This window comes from Pelobates fuscus, chromosome 9 (assembly GCF_036172605.1).
Source record: "Pelobates fuscus isolate aPelFus1 chromosome 9, aPelFus1.pri, whole genome shotgun sequence".
NCBI lineage: Eukaryota > Metazoa > Chordata > Amphibia > Anura > Pelobatidae > Pelobates > Pelobates fuscus.
The window spans coordinates 102,527,001-102,546,638 of record NC_086325.1 but is presented as its reverse complement, the minus strand read 5'-3'; the positions used below and the strand labels follow the sequence as shown (position 1 = coordinate 102,546,638).

General features: G+C 39.5%; 1 protein-coding gene across 1 annotated transcript in view; it reads right to left on the bottom strand.

The window, feature by feature from the left end:
• Window positions 1–9,924: 9,924 nt before the first annotated feature.
• The window catches only part of LOC134572925 (protein eva-1 homolog C-like), a 74,027-nt gene continuing 64,313 nt past the window's right edge, over window positions 9,925–19,638 (bottom strand). The window contains exons 7-8 of the mRNA XM_063432236.1: window positions 13,244–13,333; window positions 9,925–10,316 (exon numbers count right to left, since the gene is read on the bottom strand). Of these exons, the coding sequence (XP_063288306.1) occupies window positions 9,925–10,316; window positions 13,244–13,333 (482 nt within the window). The remainder of the gene's footprint in view (window positions 10,317–13,243; window positions 13,334–19,638) is intronic.

The window sequence follows — 19,638 nt, the reverse complement described above, 5'->3', positions numbered from 1 at the left end:
TGTCCCTTTAAAAATCTCCTATAATTTCCACAAATTCTATTTTTATAAGATATGCAGTCTAGATGTAGTAGCCTTTATATCTCAGTACTATATATGGTTCCCAAGCCAGTTGTCGAGGCATATCATCAATCCAGGATTAGGAATTTCGCTGTTTTGTTCCACTGGGGATTCGATACAACCTTGACTCCTGGTGTGCATTGCAGACTACTGGTCTCATTCTAGTGTGGAACCATCCACATATACTTATAAGTAACTCTTAAATGTTGGCAATCAGGAATGCTATAGTGTTTTGGAAATTCTCCACTGCTACAAACGTCACTTTAAGCTGTGAAGGGGTTTACAATTTTTTTTTTTTTTTTAATGAAGTATTAATGTTTTTTTCTTCACTTGTAAATCTGTTTGTTGTGCCTATGGCAGTTGCAATTCTTGTAACATTATTTTGATGGAGAGCTTTCTCCTTTTGTAAATTATGGATGTCCCATCTTTTTCAGATTGTCTTTTAAATGGGACTCCCTCTGCACTATGGTAAATATAACATATTGGTGCTAACAGTATCATGTGAAGACTCATTTTTTTGTTTTGTTTATGTTTTATGAGTGAATGTTTGAAATTGTGTGCGGTTTCTGTCATTATTCAAAATGTGCTGGATATTGCACATGTGACCTATAATTATACATTAGTGTTTGCAGAAAACATGTATTGTTTTCTATCGATCCATCTATCTGTTATGTCCTGTGAATGTGTGTTGACTTGGTGTGTTTGTGTCTGCTAGACCCGCTTCAATCTGGTTTCCGCGCTAAGTACTCTGTGGAAACTGCACTGACCAAAGTATCCAATGATCTACTTGCTGCAAAATCTCTTGGTCACTACTCTATCCTAATTCTCCTTGACTTTTCTGCGGCTTTTGACACTGTTGAACATCAACAGCTTCTTCTCATCCTCCGCAATATCGGTCTACAAGATATTGCTCTCTCCTGGTGCTTCTCCTACCTCTCCACTCTTTCAGTGTTTCTTTCTCTGGCTCTGCTTCTTCTCACCAACTCCTCTCTGTTGGTGTCCCCCAAGGTTCAGTCCTTGGTCCCATACTATTCTCCATCTGTACTGCCTCCCTTGGTAAACTCATTAGCTCCTTTGGCTTCCAATATGGCTTCCAATATAATTTCTATGCGGATGACGCGCAAATCTATCTGTCCTCTCCTGATCTCTCCCCGTTCCTCTTGACTAGTGTCTCTGGCTGCCTCTCTGCTATTTCTAACAGGATGGCTACCCACTTCCTTAAACTCAACTTAACCAAAACTGAAATTCTGGTCTTTCCTCCCTCAAGTGTTGCTACTCCCATGTGTGTCTCCCTCCAAGTCAACGGTGCTACCATCAGCTCCACCACGCAGGCTTGCTGTTACCAAATCCTGCCGCTTCCATCTCAAAAACATTGCGCACATCCGACCCTAGTTAACGCCAGATGCGACTAAGGTGCCGGTCCATTCCACTGTCCTTTCTCGCCTTGACTACTGTAATCCGCTTCTCAGTGGTCTTAAGTGCTCCCAACTTGCGCCGGTACAGTCCATAATGAATGTGGTGGCGAAGCTCTCCTTTCAGGCCACACCTCACTCTTCTGTCAGTCCCTACATTGGCTTCCTGTAAGATATAGGGCTCAATTTAAAATTCTGGTTCTTGCTTTCAAATCTCTACATAATACTGCTCCCACCTATCTATCCTCCCTAATACACAAGAACCTATCTTCTGTCCATACTCCCACCTCTGATGCTCGCCTTCAAGACTTCTCGAGGGCTGCACCGTTCCTGTGGAACTCACTTCCCTCCTCCGTTAGATGCTCACCCAGTCTCCACTACTTCTTCTTCTTCAAAAAAAAAAAAATGTTAAAAACCCACTTCATCATAAAAGAGTGTCAATTAAACTATTAATAGCTCCTGACGGATTCCTCTCTTGCAACTGTCATTAGGCTAATACTATCCTTACCTTTTGTGTCACTTTACCCCACTCCTTCTAACATGTAAGCTCATTGAGCAGGGCCCTCAACCCCTCTGTTCCTGTGTGTCCAACTTGTCTGGTTACAATTACATGTTTGTTAATCCACCCACTGTAAAGCGCTGCAGAATTTTTTGGCGCTCTATATAATAATATATGTGGCGGCTGTACAATACAGGGTCCAGGCCTGCCTGAGACTAGTGGGAGTTCTGGTGTTTTAATTCAGTCCTCTCTCAAGATTGAATAAGCCCAGTAGCTGCAAATAGCAGCTTTTGTCTGAGACTATATTTCACTCGAATATTGGCTAGACTGGTACATGGTATTCCAATGCTGTCCTAAGATTAATGGAAACCTAACACCAACACCAAAAAGTAATGTAATATAAAAGATACAGAACATTGATTTTGTGCATTATTGGGAAATAATGCCATCCTGGGCTCTGGAGATATTCATAAACCAGTCGAACTTTACTCATGTGGTTTATGGTGTCCTCAGAGACGCTTTATGGCATTATTTTCCCATTACACATGGTTAACTGTTATGTATCAGCATCTTGTAGTGTTTTATTTACGGTTTATTTCAAACACAGGGCTCCATTTGTATCTCAAATGGTTATATCTAGCAAAATGTAGCAATGATTACCTTCATATGTGTGAACTACACTTCCTATAATGCTTAGCCACGTTAAAGAGACACTCTACTGCCCAAATATAAAATTATAAACCAGTTAAGTAGATATATCCCAAATTAAATTATGCACGTATGCATTTAATTATGCATTTTTTTCCATTGGGAGTTTATCGGAGACCAGCTTGCAAAAGATGCAGTTCTCTTGTCCTCCACTTGTAACCTCAAATCTAGACTCTCTGTGTCTGTCCAATCAAAGACTTACCAATGAAGCTCAATGAGAGGTCTTTGCAAGACAGGTGTTCTGAGCAATTGTTGAATCTTGAGTTGTGGCCTGATTGTAGTTTATTTAATTAAATTAATTAGGGAACCTTAATAGCAACATTTATTTGGACTATAATGCACTTTGTATCATGATATACAAATAGTATATACCAGGTCTTTCAAACTTTTATGAGCCAAGACCCAGTTTTGAAAATGGTAATTTTTTGAGACCCACTTGCTTTTTGTGCATATTTTAAAAATGAACACCATGGCAATCAGCTTTATAGGCATACAACTGGCACACCATGGCAATCCGCTTTATAGGCATACAGTTGGCACACCATGGCAATCCACTTTAGAGGCATAAAATTGGCACACCATGGTAATCGGCTTTAGAAGTATAAATTTAGCACACCATGGCAATCGGCTTTAGAGGCATACGATTAGCACACCATGGCAATCGGCTTTACAGGCATCAATCTGTTTTAGAAGCATAAAATTTGCATCTTTTGGCAATCAGCTTTTAGAGGCACACAATTGGAACATCATGGCAGCTTTAACCCCTTAAGGACACATGGCATGTGTGATATGTCATGATTCCCTTTTATTCCAGAAGTTTGGTCTTTAAGGGGTTAAATGCATAAACTTGGCACACCATGGCAATCGACTTTAGATTCACAAATTTGGCACATCATGGCAATCCGTTTTAGGTGTATTCACATTATCTCTTGCAGACAGTTCCAAGATGTACCACTGGGCGTCACCCTTGCATTACCATTGGCTACACTCATATTGCCAAGTAGTTTTTACAAGACTGTCATGATACAAGAAAAATAATAATTTCTACTCAATAGTCAAATGTAACTCATCAGGACAAATATGAAGAAGAAATTACATTGACTAGCTCCAGCCATTTAAATTTAATTAAGGCATATTTCTGAAAATTGGAGAGGGTGAACTGGAATGGAATGTAGTGTCTTGTGGCTATAGAGTTGGTTAGTTGGCAGTGAAAATGGAAACATTTTGGGGGAGTTAGAGGTGAATTGCCTGCAGCAGTAGGGGGCCAAAAATATAAATCTTGTTCCAGAGCCTTCTATTCATTAGTTCCGGGGCTTATTCTTCTATAACCTCTCCAAGGTGTATGGAATTTACTACTTGCTGCAAAAAAACGTGCTTCTCCTAATCACACATCGCCTTCATTCTGCAAACACCGACAATACCTTAATACTAATAAAGTTGGGTGCTGTACAAAGAACAATTTAACCTTTACCATTTAATAGTGTTAGCCAATATATATGAAACAAACAATTCTTATACGCCTGTTTTTCAACCTCCTTAACCCCTTCAGGACAGATCTTCGGAAGCTTGTCTTTCACTTTGTGACAACGGCATTTTTTGCTATTTGCGTTCAACTTCAATTTGCATTTGACTAATTTATTGCACCGCCGCATATTATATACCGTTTTTTAAAGGACAGAAAGGGCTTTCATTTGATGTAACATATATATATATACATGCTTATTTATTATAAAAAAAAAATACAGAAAAATGCAAAACAAATGAAAAATTTTGATTTTTTTTTTTACAGTTTTTGCAATAATAATGTGTGCCTAATTAGTGCAGGTTAAGGAAAGTAATTAAAAATAAATTCATTTAGTTGTTCTGATTTACAGAATATATAATGTGTCTGGGATTTTCAGTTTTTTTTGGTAGTTACAGGTCACAAAGCACAAGGAGTAAAATAAACTTTTAATATGGAGCGATTTTAGAATTTGGTATGTTTGTCTTGTAAGCTTTATAGCCATAAAAGAAAACAAAATTGCCACACAAAAGTATATATTTATATAAAGTAGACACCACAGGCTATTTACCTAAGGTTGTTTTGACACTTTCTACGTAGCCATTTTACCGCCAACCTCTGCTAAATATTGGAGTCAAATTGTGTTTTTTGGGGGTTTTCGCACACAAACTTATAACAAAGAACTTCTCATGTGTATTTTGTAAAGTTGGTGTGTGCTATTCCTGTACAAAGTTTTATGTGTTCAGTTACTTCTGCTGAGTACAACGGTACCCCCATTGTATGTCTTTGGCACTATTTCGTGAAGCTACAGTGCCATATAGGAGACCTGTCCTTTTCAGTATTCACAGTAGAATTTTGAGAGACGGATTTAATGAGCCTATGCTTCCATTTGGGGTATTATGACAGTTTGACTGTTCAAAAAAACCACACAAAGGCCTACCATTTGTAAAAGTAGACACCCCAGGGTATCTCATAAGGTGCATATTGTGCCTTAACATGCCCCCATTTTTTTACCATTACATGCCAAAGTATGTGGTAAAAAAAAATTTTGTGCATTTTTTACATACGGATTGCATTTATGCTGGGCATTTTGTATATTTCATATGTGCCACTAAGTTCAAACCCCCCAAATTATGCTCAGCTAAGTCTTCTGAGTAAAAGGACACCCCCATTGTATGTCTATGGCACTATTTCGTGAAGCTACAGTGCGATATAGGAGACCAGGCCATATCAGTTTTTACCGAACTTTGAATTTTGACGCCGGGCCTAAGTGCAATTTCCAAGCATCTTCGCAGGTTTTAAATTTAAACTACCCCACAAAGGCCTACCATTTCTTAAAGTAGACACCCCAGGGTATTTCAAAAGGCATATTTTGAACCTTAGCGTAGAATCATTTTTCTGCTAGCGTGTACCAGGTGTAGTGGTAATAAGCGTTTTTTTCTGCCTTTTTGACACACAAAGTGAGTTTGCACAGTATATTTTGCAAACCATATGTGTACTACCACTGTATAATACGTCATATGTTGCTCAGCTATGTCTGCTGAGTACAAAAATACCCCCGTATGTACCTTTGCCAGGTATATGTGGACATCGGAGGGGCACATTTGGGACACAGCCATTCCATTTTTTTTTCCAACTTTCAATTTTTACGCTGTGCCCATGTCCCATTTTAGAGTATTTTACCAGGCTATATAATCCAAATACCCCATAAAGCCATACCATTTCTTAAAGAAGACATCCCAGGGTATTTCAAAAGGCATATTTTGAACCTTAGCGTGGGATCATTTTTCCGCTAGCTTGTACCAGGTGTAGTGGTAATAAGCGTTTTTTCTGCCTTTTTGACACACAAAGTGAGTTTGCACAGTATATTTTGCAAACCTTATGTGTACTACCACTGTATAATACTTCATATGTTGCTCAGCTATGTCTGCTGAGTACAAAAATACCCCCGTATGTACCTTTGCCAGGTATATGTGGACATCGGAGGGGCACATTTGGGACACAGCCATTCCATTTTTTTCAAACTTTACATTTTTACGCTGTGCCCATGTCCCATTTTAGAGTATTTTACCAGGCTATATAAACCAAATACCCCATAAAGCCATACCATTTCTTAAAGAAGACATCCCAGGGTATTTTAAAAGGCATATTTTGAACCTTAGCGTGGGATCATTTTTCCGCTAGCTTGTACCAGGTGTAGTGGTAATGAGCGTTATTAAATGTATTTTTTTACTTTTTAAAACTTTTTAAAACTATTTTTTAAACTTTTGTTTTGCTTATTATTTTTTTTAAAGTTTCCTAAACTTTCGTAAAACTTTTTTTTTTACAGATGTAACATTTTTCCAAACTTTTTTTTTTTACGTTAACCCCTAACTAGCAGTAAGCAGCACTAACAGTAAATTCCCCATTTTCCCATAACTCCCACCCACCCCAGCTAGCAAAATATTTAATTATACAATATTTAAATTAGTTAATTAAATAAATTTAACCCCTGAGGGTTAAAAAATAAATAAAAGTTAATCGTCAGGGGTTAAAAAAAAATTAGATCACAGTATAAAACTGTGATCTGTATTTTGATCACTGTAGGCAGTGATCGACTGGCAGGGAAGGGATTAATTTTATTTGGACTGGGTAAAGGGTTTATTTTTTTACATTTTTTACTTAAACGTTATTAAAACTTTTTTTTAACTTCATTTTTTAACTTTTTAAAGCTTATTTTTCAACTTTTTTTAACGTTAACCCCTCGTTAGCCTAATACTCAATTCCCCACTAACTTCCACCCTCCCCAGCTAGCTAAATTTATAACTTTAAAATAGTTAAATTAATTAATAAAATAACCCTGAGGGTTAAAAAAAATATATAATTACCCCTCAGGGGTTAAAAAAAAATCAGATCATAGTAAAATGTAATCCCTGCCAATTGATCACTGTAGTCAGTGATCAATGGGCAGGGAAGGGGTTAATTTTATATTAAAATGGGTAAAGGGGGGTAAAGGGGGGTGGGATTTTAATTAAACTTTATTTTTTTAACACCAGGGGGCAGGATCACCACTGATCCGTCTCCCTGCACTTCACACTGAACCCGGAAGTGCAGGGAGGCGGAGGTGAGTATAGAGAGCACATGTGCCCGCTCTGGCATGCTGTCAGAGCGGGCACATGTACTTGGGCAGCCGGATCCGGTGCTCCCGGTCTGCCTCTAATGCAGAGGCAGACCGGAGCACCATTAACCCCACGATCGCCGCGATTGCGGCGATCTGGGGTTAATTTTAACGGGTGACGGACGAGTCCGTCACTCGTCGTTAAGGGGTTAAAAGGACACTATAGTCACCAGAACAACTACAGTTTAATGTAGTTGTCCTGGTAAGTATAGTGAGTCGCTGCAGGCGTTTTGCTGTAAACACTGCTTTTTCAGAGAAAAGGATAGTGTTTACATTGCTCTCTGGGGAATCCTCTAAGGGACACTCTTCAGAGGGCCACTAGAGGTGTTTCCTGGATCTGTGCTGCACAGTGCATCACTGATATTCAGCGTCTCCCCATAGAGATGCATTGATTCAATCAGCATCTCTATGGGGAGATGCTGATTGACCAGGCTGGCATATGGTCCTGTCCCGCCTCCTTGATGATTTCAGCTAATCCAATGCTTTTCCTATGGCAAAGCATTGGATAGGCTGAGATCATCACTTGTGATGATGCCAGCAAAGGAGGTGGATTAGGGGCGATGCCAATGGTGGCGGACTCGTATGGTGCAAGAAATGACGTAAGGGGGGGGCAGCCACCTAAATGGTGGTTTAACACTATAAGATCAGGAATACACGTTTATGTTCCTGACCCTATAGGATATAAAGTTTTTTTTGCAATTAAAAATGAAACTAAAACAATTGAAATAGATCAACAAAACAGATGCTTCTAGTGATTTCTCCAAATTCAACTGAAAATGCAACTTATAATGAATTCTCCAGTCTCAAAATTATTAAATCTCTTCATGGCAAGCATCTTTAGTACTTAGTAGAGCACCCGTTTGCTTTTATGACCTGCTGCAAACAAAATGCATAGCCAGACACCAGCTTCTGCCAGCGTTCCTGAGAAATCTTAGCCCATTGTTCATGAGCAATGGCCTCCAGTTCAGTAATATTCTTGTTTGCGTGCAGCAACCGCCTTATTCAAATCCCACCAGAGATTTTCTCCTAGGATTTCCTGGTACTCCAATTAATCAATCTTGCCTTCCACACGCTGCAGGTTTCCAGTGCCAGAGGACACAAAGCAGCCCCAGGATATCACCAAATCACCACCTTGCCTACCTGTAGGCAGTGTTTTTTTTGAGCATGTACTTAATTCTTTTTGTATCCTGTTACTTGTTTCTGACGGGCGATGATCTCTTCTCTTAACTTTGTGGACCATTCTCTTGACTTATTTCTAACATGCAGTCAAATGTGACACTCAGCAACCCCTTAGCCAGTTCAGGTATTTCAAGTGTTTTTCGCTCAAACAGGTGCAAAAGCCCCTGATTAGTTGCATCAGGTGTGCTTGAGACAAAACCTGTTCTAAATATTTGTGCTGTGATGAGGGACTTCATTTGAATCATTTTGAATCTGGTGAAGTCATTATAAGTTGCATTTTCATTAGAACTTGGGGGAAATCCCTTGAAGAATTAATTGTGTTCATTGCAAACAGCTGAAAGTCTGTAAAGTAAGGATTTTTTTTTTCATTCTTACTGGTATTTTCTTTTCCTGATCATCCACCATAGCAGCATTAACCAATTGCTTATCAAAAGGATCCCCTCTGCCCCCTTCCTACATTACAGTCACTGTGATTAGCTTCAAAATCCTCTTTGAAGAAGGATGAGGATGTAATGCTGCCATGATTAATGATCAGGAAAAGAAAATTATGGTTAAGTTTGGAAACAATTTTCCTTATCCCTCATCATCCCATTGAAACATTAACACATGAGCAATGCCAACACTGTGTGTGTGTGTGTGTGTGTGTGTGTGTATATATATATATATATATATATATATTGTGAAGGATAGAGTTTAGATACCACTAATAAATATAAAATATAAAAATAAAAACACCTAGTAAACTGCACAAACCTAATTAGAGGGGTAAAGCCACTTAAGATCCAGTGTTTGGACTTCCCCTGGTAGTGTTATCAACTGAGAGGTAAGGTAAGTTAAAGCAGGTACAATTCAAAGTAATATTTTCATCCAAGGCTTAAAAATAAAACCACTATTTTAATAAAACACATCTTGCTTCATATTAATTTAGGGAAGTTTCAAATGTATTTAGTCCCTACATAATTGGGACATAATTATAAGACTTTAGGTAAATTGATTACAGACACAGGTACATCTTATCCAGCGTATAATCTCCCCCTAAGGGGTGAATATTATTGTAAATGGTGCTACCTTCTCAATAAAAAAGAAAAAAAAAACGAAACCATGAAATCATACTTTTTTTTTCCCCTCTAGTTTTACTGTAATCTATCCTTATATATCAAAAATAAAAATCACACAAATTTAATCTAAATTAATTCTGTCTTATTTTAATGCATGATATTATGAAAACAATAAATGTATTTATTTTGCAGGTATGACAATGAAATTAATAAACTAACATTATGTACGTCTACAAGTACTTAATACTACTTGATATTTACCAGGATACTTAAACATAATTGTAGCAATGCACGTTATTTTTTTGTGTGGTTTAGATAGGAAGTATAAAGTACGAGAGAGAGATTACAAGTAACTACTTCATGGACTCTGTGCTATTCTGGGTAACATAAACGTTGGGTCCCTTGTGTGGCCAAATATCATCTTCTTCCTGACGTTTAAACTCTTTGACGCCCTCCAGGGCAGCGGTTAATTCCGGGGTAAAGATGTTGTTGGTGTAGCGATAGGAATTGCTGAGTTTCCTGAAAGAAGATTCTGAAGAACTGTCGTCATTGTTCCCGTCGTCTCCGATTCTCCGTACTATCATTTTTATACCACCAAGGACTGGCTCCTCTTCTTTCCGGCCTTCAGTAAATACTTTCCTTATGTCATGAACCAGCATTACTTTTGAGGTAAAGATGCAGAGCAGAATTATTAAACCTGTTGATACCCCACAAACAAAATAAAGTGCAACCTTCTCTGGTACATCTGAAAAAAAGAAACACAAGAAAATACTAATTAGCAATATTAAGCCCCCAACATTGAAAATAAACGCTATGTGACTGCTTTGTGTTTGGCAATTATGTTTTTTTAGAAGTTTGGTGACATGTTCGAAGCCAGTGTATGAACAAACAAGGTTTTGTTGTTATGAGATTGCAATTTGATTAACAAGATTTCATAAATCCTGATTGGGAGCCTTTAAGGATTGTTTTTTAACATGCAAACTACTGATCAAATAAAAATTACCAAACATTTTAACGTCATAATACAAGATGATAGAGCCCAGTGACAGCATCATTTTAAGAATAATATAGTAACATTGACAAATGAGAAGTTAAAAACAAATACTGGCCATATCACTATTATGCTAGAAAAACCCTGTGACTTGAGTCCGTCAAATAAGGATCCTCATCATCAGCGCAGAGGCATAATGAGGGGGACTGAGCAGGGCAGCCTCACTGGGTGCCTGACTAATGGAGCCCTTGCCAGTGTCAGAAACAGGCTGGGTCTCTGATGTGTACTTGCAGGATTAACAGAAGCACTGAATTGGAGCTTTTACTCCAGTTCCATGTCTCATATATAGGCCCACCGTTATCCTCTCCCCTCTACACCACTTTAGGGGTTAAACCACTTGTGAACCATTTTTTAAGTATTATGTCCTCAATAAACGGTACTGAACAACGGAATCTGAAAATTTCACTGTAAAGTACATTGATTGATTTTCTTTTTTTTATATCTTTCTAATCTTTGATCCGAATTTGACCCAATCTGACTAGCCTTTTCTTGGCGGTACTTAAATCAATTCAAAGCAGTAGAAGGCTTATTGGGAGCAGACAAACAGCTGATACACGTGATCAGTTGATATGCAACCGAGGCCACTGTTTGTTACTTCAACTAGTAAGTCCACCACACTACTACTGTACTGCTAATGTATGCTACAGGCCTATCCTTGCACAGGTTATTGTTATTATTAGCATTCATATAGCGTCAACATATTTCTTATCACTTTACAATTATAGCATGAGGATATTTGACAAGTAACTGACATACAGCATATAAGAGAGCCAATAGGTGAAGAAGACCCTGCTCAAACGAGCTTAAAGGACGGGAGAAGGGATAAGATGACAGAGTAAAAATTTAGCTAGTATAAGTGGTGTGTTGAAAAACTGAACAGTGGAAGTGGAGAGCATGAGTTGGGTAATTGTAACACGAGAAACGTCACCCAGGAAGACAGTAGACATTTCTAAAGCAGTGTGCTTTCAGTGACTTCTTAAAGGACTGGAGGCTAGGAGAGAGTCTGATGACGTGGTAGGAAATTTCAAAGGAATGGGGCAGTCCTTGAAAAATCTTGAAGATGAGAGGTTTGTAGTGCAGGAATGAGCAGATGACAGGAGAAGGTGGCTTGCAGAGTGAAGTGAATGAGGATGGGTGTATTTGTTGCGTAAAGAGATGTGGTGAGAAGTGGAATTATTTAAGACTTTGTAGGTTAGTGTTAGGACTGAAAGGAGTTAAGAGTGGAATAGGGAACAGAATTGAAGTTTGGAGTCTTGGAGGGAGGTGGAAAGAAGTAAAACTGTATTTCTAAATGTGGTTTATCTTGTCAGTAAAGATAAGAGCCAGGTTTCAGTCAAGTATCAAGAAGCTTAAGGAATGGAGGATGGAAGGGGATTCCATGGTGTTCCAGTCTTCCAAAGGGCACAATGAATATAATGGAATGTAGTGGAGTGACAGTGTATATGTAAGAGATTCTCACTTATCCTGATGGAACTGTGGGTAGCAGATTCAACCACATTCATCATCAACCTGTTTCTCTACTGGAGAAAGACCTTTTTGGGCACATTGTAGAATCTACTTCAGAGAATCTGTCTGTAGAGCTGCATTTACGGTAGTGCTGCTGTCACTATCATGGTCGAAGGAACATGAGAGAGTCAGACTAGAGAAATCTCGTTGTTTATTCAAGAAATCTGGATCCGGACATGAATTTTGCATCCCATGGTGCTAGGAGGGTTAATAGTTATGTAGATAATAAATAACTCAATAGCTAAATAAGGATACATGGAAAACTGTACACTGAGCTCATAAGAAATATGACCAACCAAGCAACAGAGGTCTTTTATTATCAAATAGACAAACTCATTTGATAGAATTGTGATCCTGTAGCTCTCCTTCTGTCTCTTCACTGAAGCAGTGTTTTTGGCATTGCCAGCAGCCAAAAATTCAAATTCATACAAAATTGAGAAAAATAAGCTGATATTTTCCCAAAATGTTGTGGCTTCAATGTTTTCATGACAGCAATTTAGAAACCCCATGTTTCCTGAGAGATAAGCAACTAACAAAATTTAAAAGAAAAATTCAAAAGAAGGAAAGGTGTTGGGAAAAGTTTTTGAAAAAAGTGAAGCAATATTGAGATGCTCACTACAGTATTAGGAAACAGTCTTATAATCTCATCATTTCTTTGGCGTTCTAATCTCTTTAGGTGGTTTCAATGAAAATATTACAGCCTGTCAGGTAAGTAACTAGGAACCACAGGTCAAGAATCAAACAAGGGCCCCCTTACATCCTTGTTCCCCCCATAAGCAATTCATGTGGGTGGGATGTGTGTGATTGTGCAGGGGTTGGCTGAGTGTCGACTCTGTGTGGAGCTTGGCTGGGTGTGATTGTGTTGGTTTGCTGACTTTTTGTTTCAGGAAAGGTAGAGAATGGATGAAAACCAGGGAAAACGGAGAAAAATTAGATTTAAAACCCTTATATGTTTTGGAACATATTTTGCTTTAAAAAATCCTTAGTACAATGTAGCCTACAAAAAAAACAAATCATTTGCAATGTTAAAAAATTGTGTTTCTGAACTTGTTGCATTCAAATATAATTTTACTCTGTCCCCATTTGTCCCCAAATATATAACACAATTCACCTACCCTGAATAAGGGCAATTATTTTCAGACAGCTGGTAAAAATCATCAGATCCTCAGTAAGCCTGGACAGTCGGGGGCCTTTGTACCAGCCACCTGTGGTGAAGGCATAATTCAGATATGCTGTTTGTTATATCAGTGCAATTTAATCACTTGAAACTTGTCTAGCTCAATGCTTCTTCTTTTTACATGCAGCTATTCCTTTCCAGATATCATTAACCACCGAAGCTAAAACTGGGATAACATTGCAAACTATCAAGGAAGGATGTTCTTTTTTAAAATCACCCATAATACTGGAATAATTGTTTTAGGATGTGTACTCTGAAATTTGTTAACTGAAATTTTAAAAAAGGCTTCATTTTTGTCTCGTGTGCTGTGCGTTTTTTTACAATAGGCTATTTTTGACAATAACTATGGGACCTATTTACAGAGACATAGCAGCAATGACAGCAATGTCACACAAACATTTGATTATTTAGTGTTGAGCTGCCTGGAAACACGACTTACATAGTGACATATTTAATAAATATATTGTATTGAATAATTTTACTATTTTTTTTATTTCTTTTCAATTTGTATTTTATTAGCATTTATATGTATAGTGTACAGCCTTTTCTATATCTAAAATCACATAATTTACATAAATCAGAACTCTGGATATGGGTAGAAACAAGCAAGCATCCCACAAAACAAAACTGTAGGAAAGGGAAAGAGGGAGAGATTGGGAAACCTGCTTGTGTTAAAGGTATATTAAATGACATACAGGCAAAAGCTCTGTATTCAAACTTCAAAGCCTAACGGGCTACTAAGAGTAATATATGCACATCATATAGTAGTTGGTGCCAAAATGTATATGAGGCCAGATTCTCATAATAACCATAGACACTTTAGTGCTATCAGTCTGCTAAGGCTTGGAGGATAGCCTGTGTATAATGCTCCCAGCCAGCCCCTACCTATTCTTGAACCTCCCTCTCCAGGGTCGATAGCCTCAGGTGTTAATGTCTTTTTGGTTGCTCTCTCCGCTCCATTTGGGTCCCCCAAGCGCTGAAACCGCATCCTCAGCAGACGTGAGGAATCACCAGGAATCCCCCCGCTCCCAGCGGAATTTGATGGATTGGTTGCGAATCCTCCTAGCTGTATATTGATCCAGCACGTAGAATAGAACTAAGGCTAACGTCTTACCGGGCCTTAGAATGGCCGAACTTAACGTACCGGAGAATAGTCAGAAAACTAGCTGAGGTCAGGGACACAAAACGAGACACAGCGATAAGGAAAAGCCAAAAGTCAAGGGTACCAAAAATCAGGGGAGTCAAAACGAAGCCAAAGTCAAAAAAACAGAAAAACACGATCAGGAACGCACTCTTGGATAACCATCTAAGGGAAACCACGACAGTGCAATGAGCTAAGGAATAAGTGAGTTTAAATAAACCTCTTGCAGATCCGATTGGCTGTAACTAGCCCTTGACCCAAAAACGTGTGTGTGCATCTTTTGGTGATGTCACCCGCACGTCAACGTCGTCTTTACCGTGGATGGACGTGGGGCTATATAATTGCGTGGGTCCACTGTGGCAGACATTCACAGACATGCCGCACAAACCAGGCATCATGGCAGAAGAGCGCTGAGCGTCACTCCCCTCGCTCTTCGGAAGGTAATTATTTCCGTTTTTGCCACATGGATACGAAGGATCCGTGATCCATTTGAAGACTGCCCACCGGGCGTGCAGGCCAGGTTTGGGAGGAAAGAACGGATTTTGTGGCTAGCATGTATATCAGAAGCAGGAACCCAAGAACTATCGGCAGGCCCATCACCCTTCAAATCAACCAGGTACTGCAAAGAACCACGAGAAAATCTGGGATCAATTATGGAGGAGACTTCATACTCCTCCCGTCCAGTAATAACCAAAGGAGGAGGAGGGACAAAAGGGACAGTATACCTATTGCAGATAAAAGGCTTAAGCAAAGATACATGAAATTAATCGGGTATACACAAGGAGGCAGGATGGGCAAGAGAATATGAGGATTGATTCTCCGAACAATTAGAAAGTGACCATGCTAGGAACCTTGAGTCTGATATTTTGCGGGGAGAGCCATACCCGATCACCCACCTGGTAAACAGTGTTGGCACCATGCCGCTTATCAGCATGAAATTTGAAACGAGCTGCAGCAGTTTCAAGAGCCGTGTGGACCTTAGTCCAAGTCTCACATATACATGCAAGATGTTCATCCAGAGCCTGAATAGCAGTGTCGGTGAACACCACACGAAGAACAGTAGGATGACGACCTTTGTTGACACAAAATGGACTATGTCCAGATGAGTCACGGGTAGCATTATTCCTGGGTTTTCCTGAGTGCCAATAATAAAACATTGCAAATATAGTTCCAACAACTGGTTGACCCTCTCAGCCGCACCATTAGTTTGAGGATGGAACGAAGATGAAAATTGACCATTCTATACCCAAATGTTTGTTAAATACTCTCCAAAATTGTGACACAAATTGCAACCCCTGTCTGACACAATATTTTGTGGAATACCATGTAATCTGACAATTTTGCGTGTAACTATATGAACCAGATCTTGGGAAGAAGGTAACTTTTTGAGCGGAACAAAGTGTGCCATTTTTGAAAAGCAATCAACCTCAATAAGAATGGTGGTATAGCCTTTAGAAATCGGGAGTTCCACAATGAAGTCCATAGACAAATGAGACCATGGAACACTGGGTATAGGAAGTGGTTGTAATAACCCACATGGTAGTTTATGGGGAACCTTAGAAACCGCACAAACAGTACAAGCCTTCACATACTCTCTGATGTATTTTCTAAGAGAAGGCCAACAAAATTATCTGGAGACAGCTGACACAGTTTTATTAATACTGGGATGTCCAGCTGTCACATTGTTGTGGAACACTCTTAGTACCTCCTCTCTTTCTAGCAAGGAATAAACAATCTATCTTGAGGTCTATCACTAGGTGCTTGAGACTGAGCCGCCATGATAGCACAAAGAAGAGGAGAAGACAAGGAAAGTAGAAGCAATGATACTCAGGTGGAATGATAGGGGAGGTATCTTGTTCTTGTTCTGACTCTATGTCAAATTGCCTAGATAGGGTGTCAGCCTTAACGTTCTTAGGACCTGGTCTGTACGTGATGATAAAGTTAAAGCATGACAAGAACAATGACCATCTAGCTTGTCTAAAAGACAGCATTTCAGTATCTCCAATGTATGCCAAGTTTTTGTGATCAGTTATGATCAGTAGGGGATCCTTGGAACCCTCCAAAAGATGTCGCCATTCTTTCAGAGCTAGTATAATGGTCAACAATTTTCTGTTACCAATATCATAGTTACGCTCCGCTGGTGACAACTTTCTAGAAAAGAACCCACAAGGATGCAAAGGGGTATCCTGAATCTCCCTCTGAGAAAGAACAGCCCCTAACACTGTCTCAGAGGTGTCTAACTCGAGGTTTGCTAGTGTCAGGATGTACCAATATGTCCGCAGAGGCAAATAATTTCTTAAGAAGCTCAAAAGCTTCTCTAGCTTCTTTAGACCATATAGTATAGTTAACCCCCTTATGTGTCATATTGGTGATGGGGGCTATCACAGTAGAGAAACCTTTGATGAATCTCCTATAGTAACTTGCAAACCCAATAAACCTTTGAATGGCTTTTAACCCATTAGGTAATGGCCAGTGTAGAACGGCTTCTAGTTTGCGAGGGTCCATCTGAAAACCAATGGCTGAAATATTATATCCCAAGAACTGTACCTCCGTCTGATCAAATATGCATTTCTCAAGTTTGCAATATAGCCCATTTTAAAGCAAAGTTTGCAATATTTGCTTCACATGCCTATGATGAGTCTGGAGATTGGGGGAAGAAATGAGACAATCATCCAAATATACTAATATAAAAGTATAAATGTAGTCTCTGAGAATATCATTAATCAAAGCATGTAATACGGTCAGAGCATTGCATAAGCTGAAGGGCATGACAAGATAATCATAGTGACCACTTCTCGTGTTAAATGCAGTTCCCCATTCATGACCCTCCTTAATCCTTACCAAATTGTAAGCACTCCTAAGGTCGAGTTTGGTAAACACCTTAGAGCCCAGGAGTCTGTCAAACAATTCTGTGATAAGGGGAATGGGATAGGCATTTTTGATGGTGATCTTGTTTAATGCCCTATAACTCTCCATCTTTCTTGGATACAAAAAAGAACCCCGCATCTGCACGTGAAGATTTACATATGTGACCTTTTTGTAGAGACTCTTTAATGTAATCCTCCATAATCCTACTTTCCTGTGGTTATAAGGCATACACTACCCCCTTAGGGGGCATAGTGCCGGGTAACAAATCTATGGAGCAATCACAAGATCTGTGAGGAGGTAGCGTATCGGTGTGACTTTTACTAAACACTTATTTAACCTCCCAGTACTGCACAGGAATTTCGGTAGGATGAGGCGTAGGAGTGGGTAGAGCAACGATGCCCACTCTTTTAGTAATGGGTAACATACATCTCTCACTACATTCTTTACCCCATTCCAGTATTTCCCCCTTAGCCCAGTCAATATGAGGATTATGCTTAACAAGCCATGGGAATCCTAGTATAATGGGACATGAAGGGGAAGCAATTATCTGAAATGTAATGATTTCTTTATGTAACGCTCCTATATTAACAGTAATAGGCATAGTTTTGTGGGTAATTAGAGGTTGAGAGAGAGGTCTCCCATCAATGGCCTTGACGACCAATGGTGATGATCTCTCCTTGATGGGTAGGAGGTGTTTACTGACAAACTGTTGCATAGAGCAGTAATATTAAGGAGAAATCTACTTTGGGTAGTGCCAGGGGACATATCCATCACACCTAAGACCGGTCCCCTTATGGATCTTAGGTGCAAAAGTTTTCCGGACGTATGGGACAAGCATTTCTCAAATGTCCTTTCTTGCCACAGTATAAGCAAAGGTCCTCTTTTCTCCTAAACTGTCTTTCTGCATCTGACAGTCTCATAACCCCTAACTGCATAGGTTCAGTTTCAAACTGCACAGGAGGGCCAGAAACAACAGGACTAGAGAAGCAAGGCGCCATTGACAATTTCATGCGTCTGGTTCTATTTCTAGTTATCTCCCTGTTCCTATGTTGATTATCTATATGTATTCATTTAATCTCCCTGGTAGTTCTTTGGCTGCAATCTCATCAAGGATAGCTTTGGATAATCCCTCTAAGAATGCGGTGATTATTCGGTTATTGGTCTAGTCTACCTCAGAAGCCAGGGTGTGGAATTCTATGTCATACTCTGAGACAGACCGGTTCCCTTGCGGTGCTCTCCCTTCCCAATGGTTCAAACGTTAATTTGAATTCCGCAAGGAATTCCTGGTAATTATGGGCAACAGTCTTATTACTTTACCATAATGGATTGGCCCATGCTAAGGCTTTACCTTGTAGTTGGTTCATTAAGTACCCAGATTTAGCTCTATCAGTGGGGAAAGACCCAGGTGAAGCTTCAAAATGGTACTGTCACAGGGTAGCCAGACATAGTCACCCCAGAAGTGCCCAACAGGGTATTTAAACTCTGGACTCTTTCTGCCTTAGTCCTACTTGCCTCTGGGTCACACTTCAGCTCGTGTTTCTGCCTAATGGTTATCCTTGCCTTGTCTCCAGCACTGGGGGCTGGACTTTACCCGTGGCTGCTCCTGTCTATTTAGCCCACCTGTGACAAGACCAATCACGCCACTGTGCATTGGAGGAGCCTGGTTGCCCGGCTGCTGCCTTTAGACTATGGCCACATGTGGAAACGCTTGATTTTCCCCTGCAAAGACACGAAAGCCAGGTCATTCGGTACTTGCCCTGTTTGAGCGGTGATACCCCAGATAGCTATGCCATTGAACTGTATGTGTGTGATCTGAGCGCCATTCAGTAATAATGTGCGCACAGATCTGAGCTTCCTGGGGATATGTTGAATGTACCTGTTTTATGCAGTTATATATTTTTATGTATTTTATTGTCTTTTGCTGCCATGTGTTCAATGGAGTTTTGCCCCTGTCCTTGGAAATAATTGGATTATCTCCAGGATAGAAGACTCCGTGGAACTGGTTTTGGGCAGAAAAGCCATGCTTCATTTGGTCACAAAGGATTATGATCTATTGTTTGAACCACTGGACCAATTTGTATGATTTTGACGTATGTTTGTATTTGGAGTATGCTGATTCAGAAAATGTGATGCACACTTTTCAAGTTATGAATAATGTCGAAAAACTGTATTCCTGTGATAATTACATTGCCCATTGTGTAAGGTAATTGTATCACAGGCAGAGGGGAGGATTTTGTGTGGGAGTGTCTGAGTGTATTGTACGTCTTTATTGGTTGTTTTCCAAAACCCTGTAAGTGGTACTAATGTGTATATAAGAACAATAA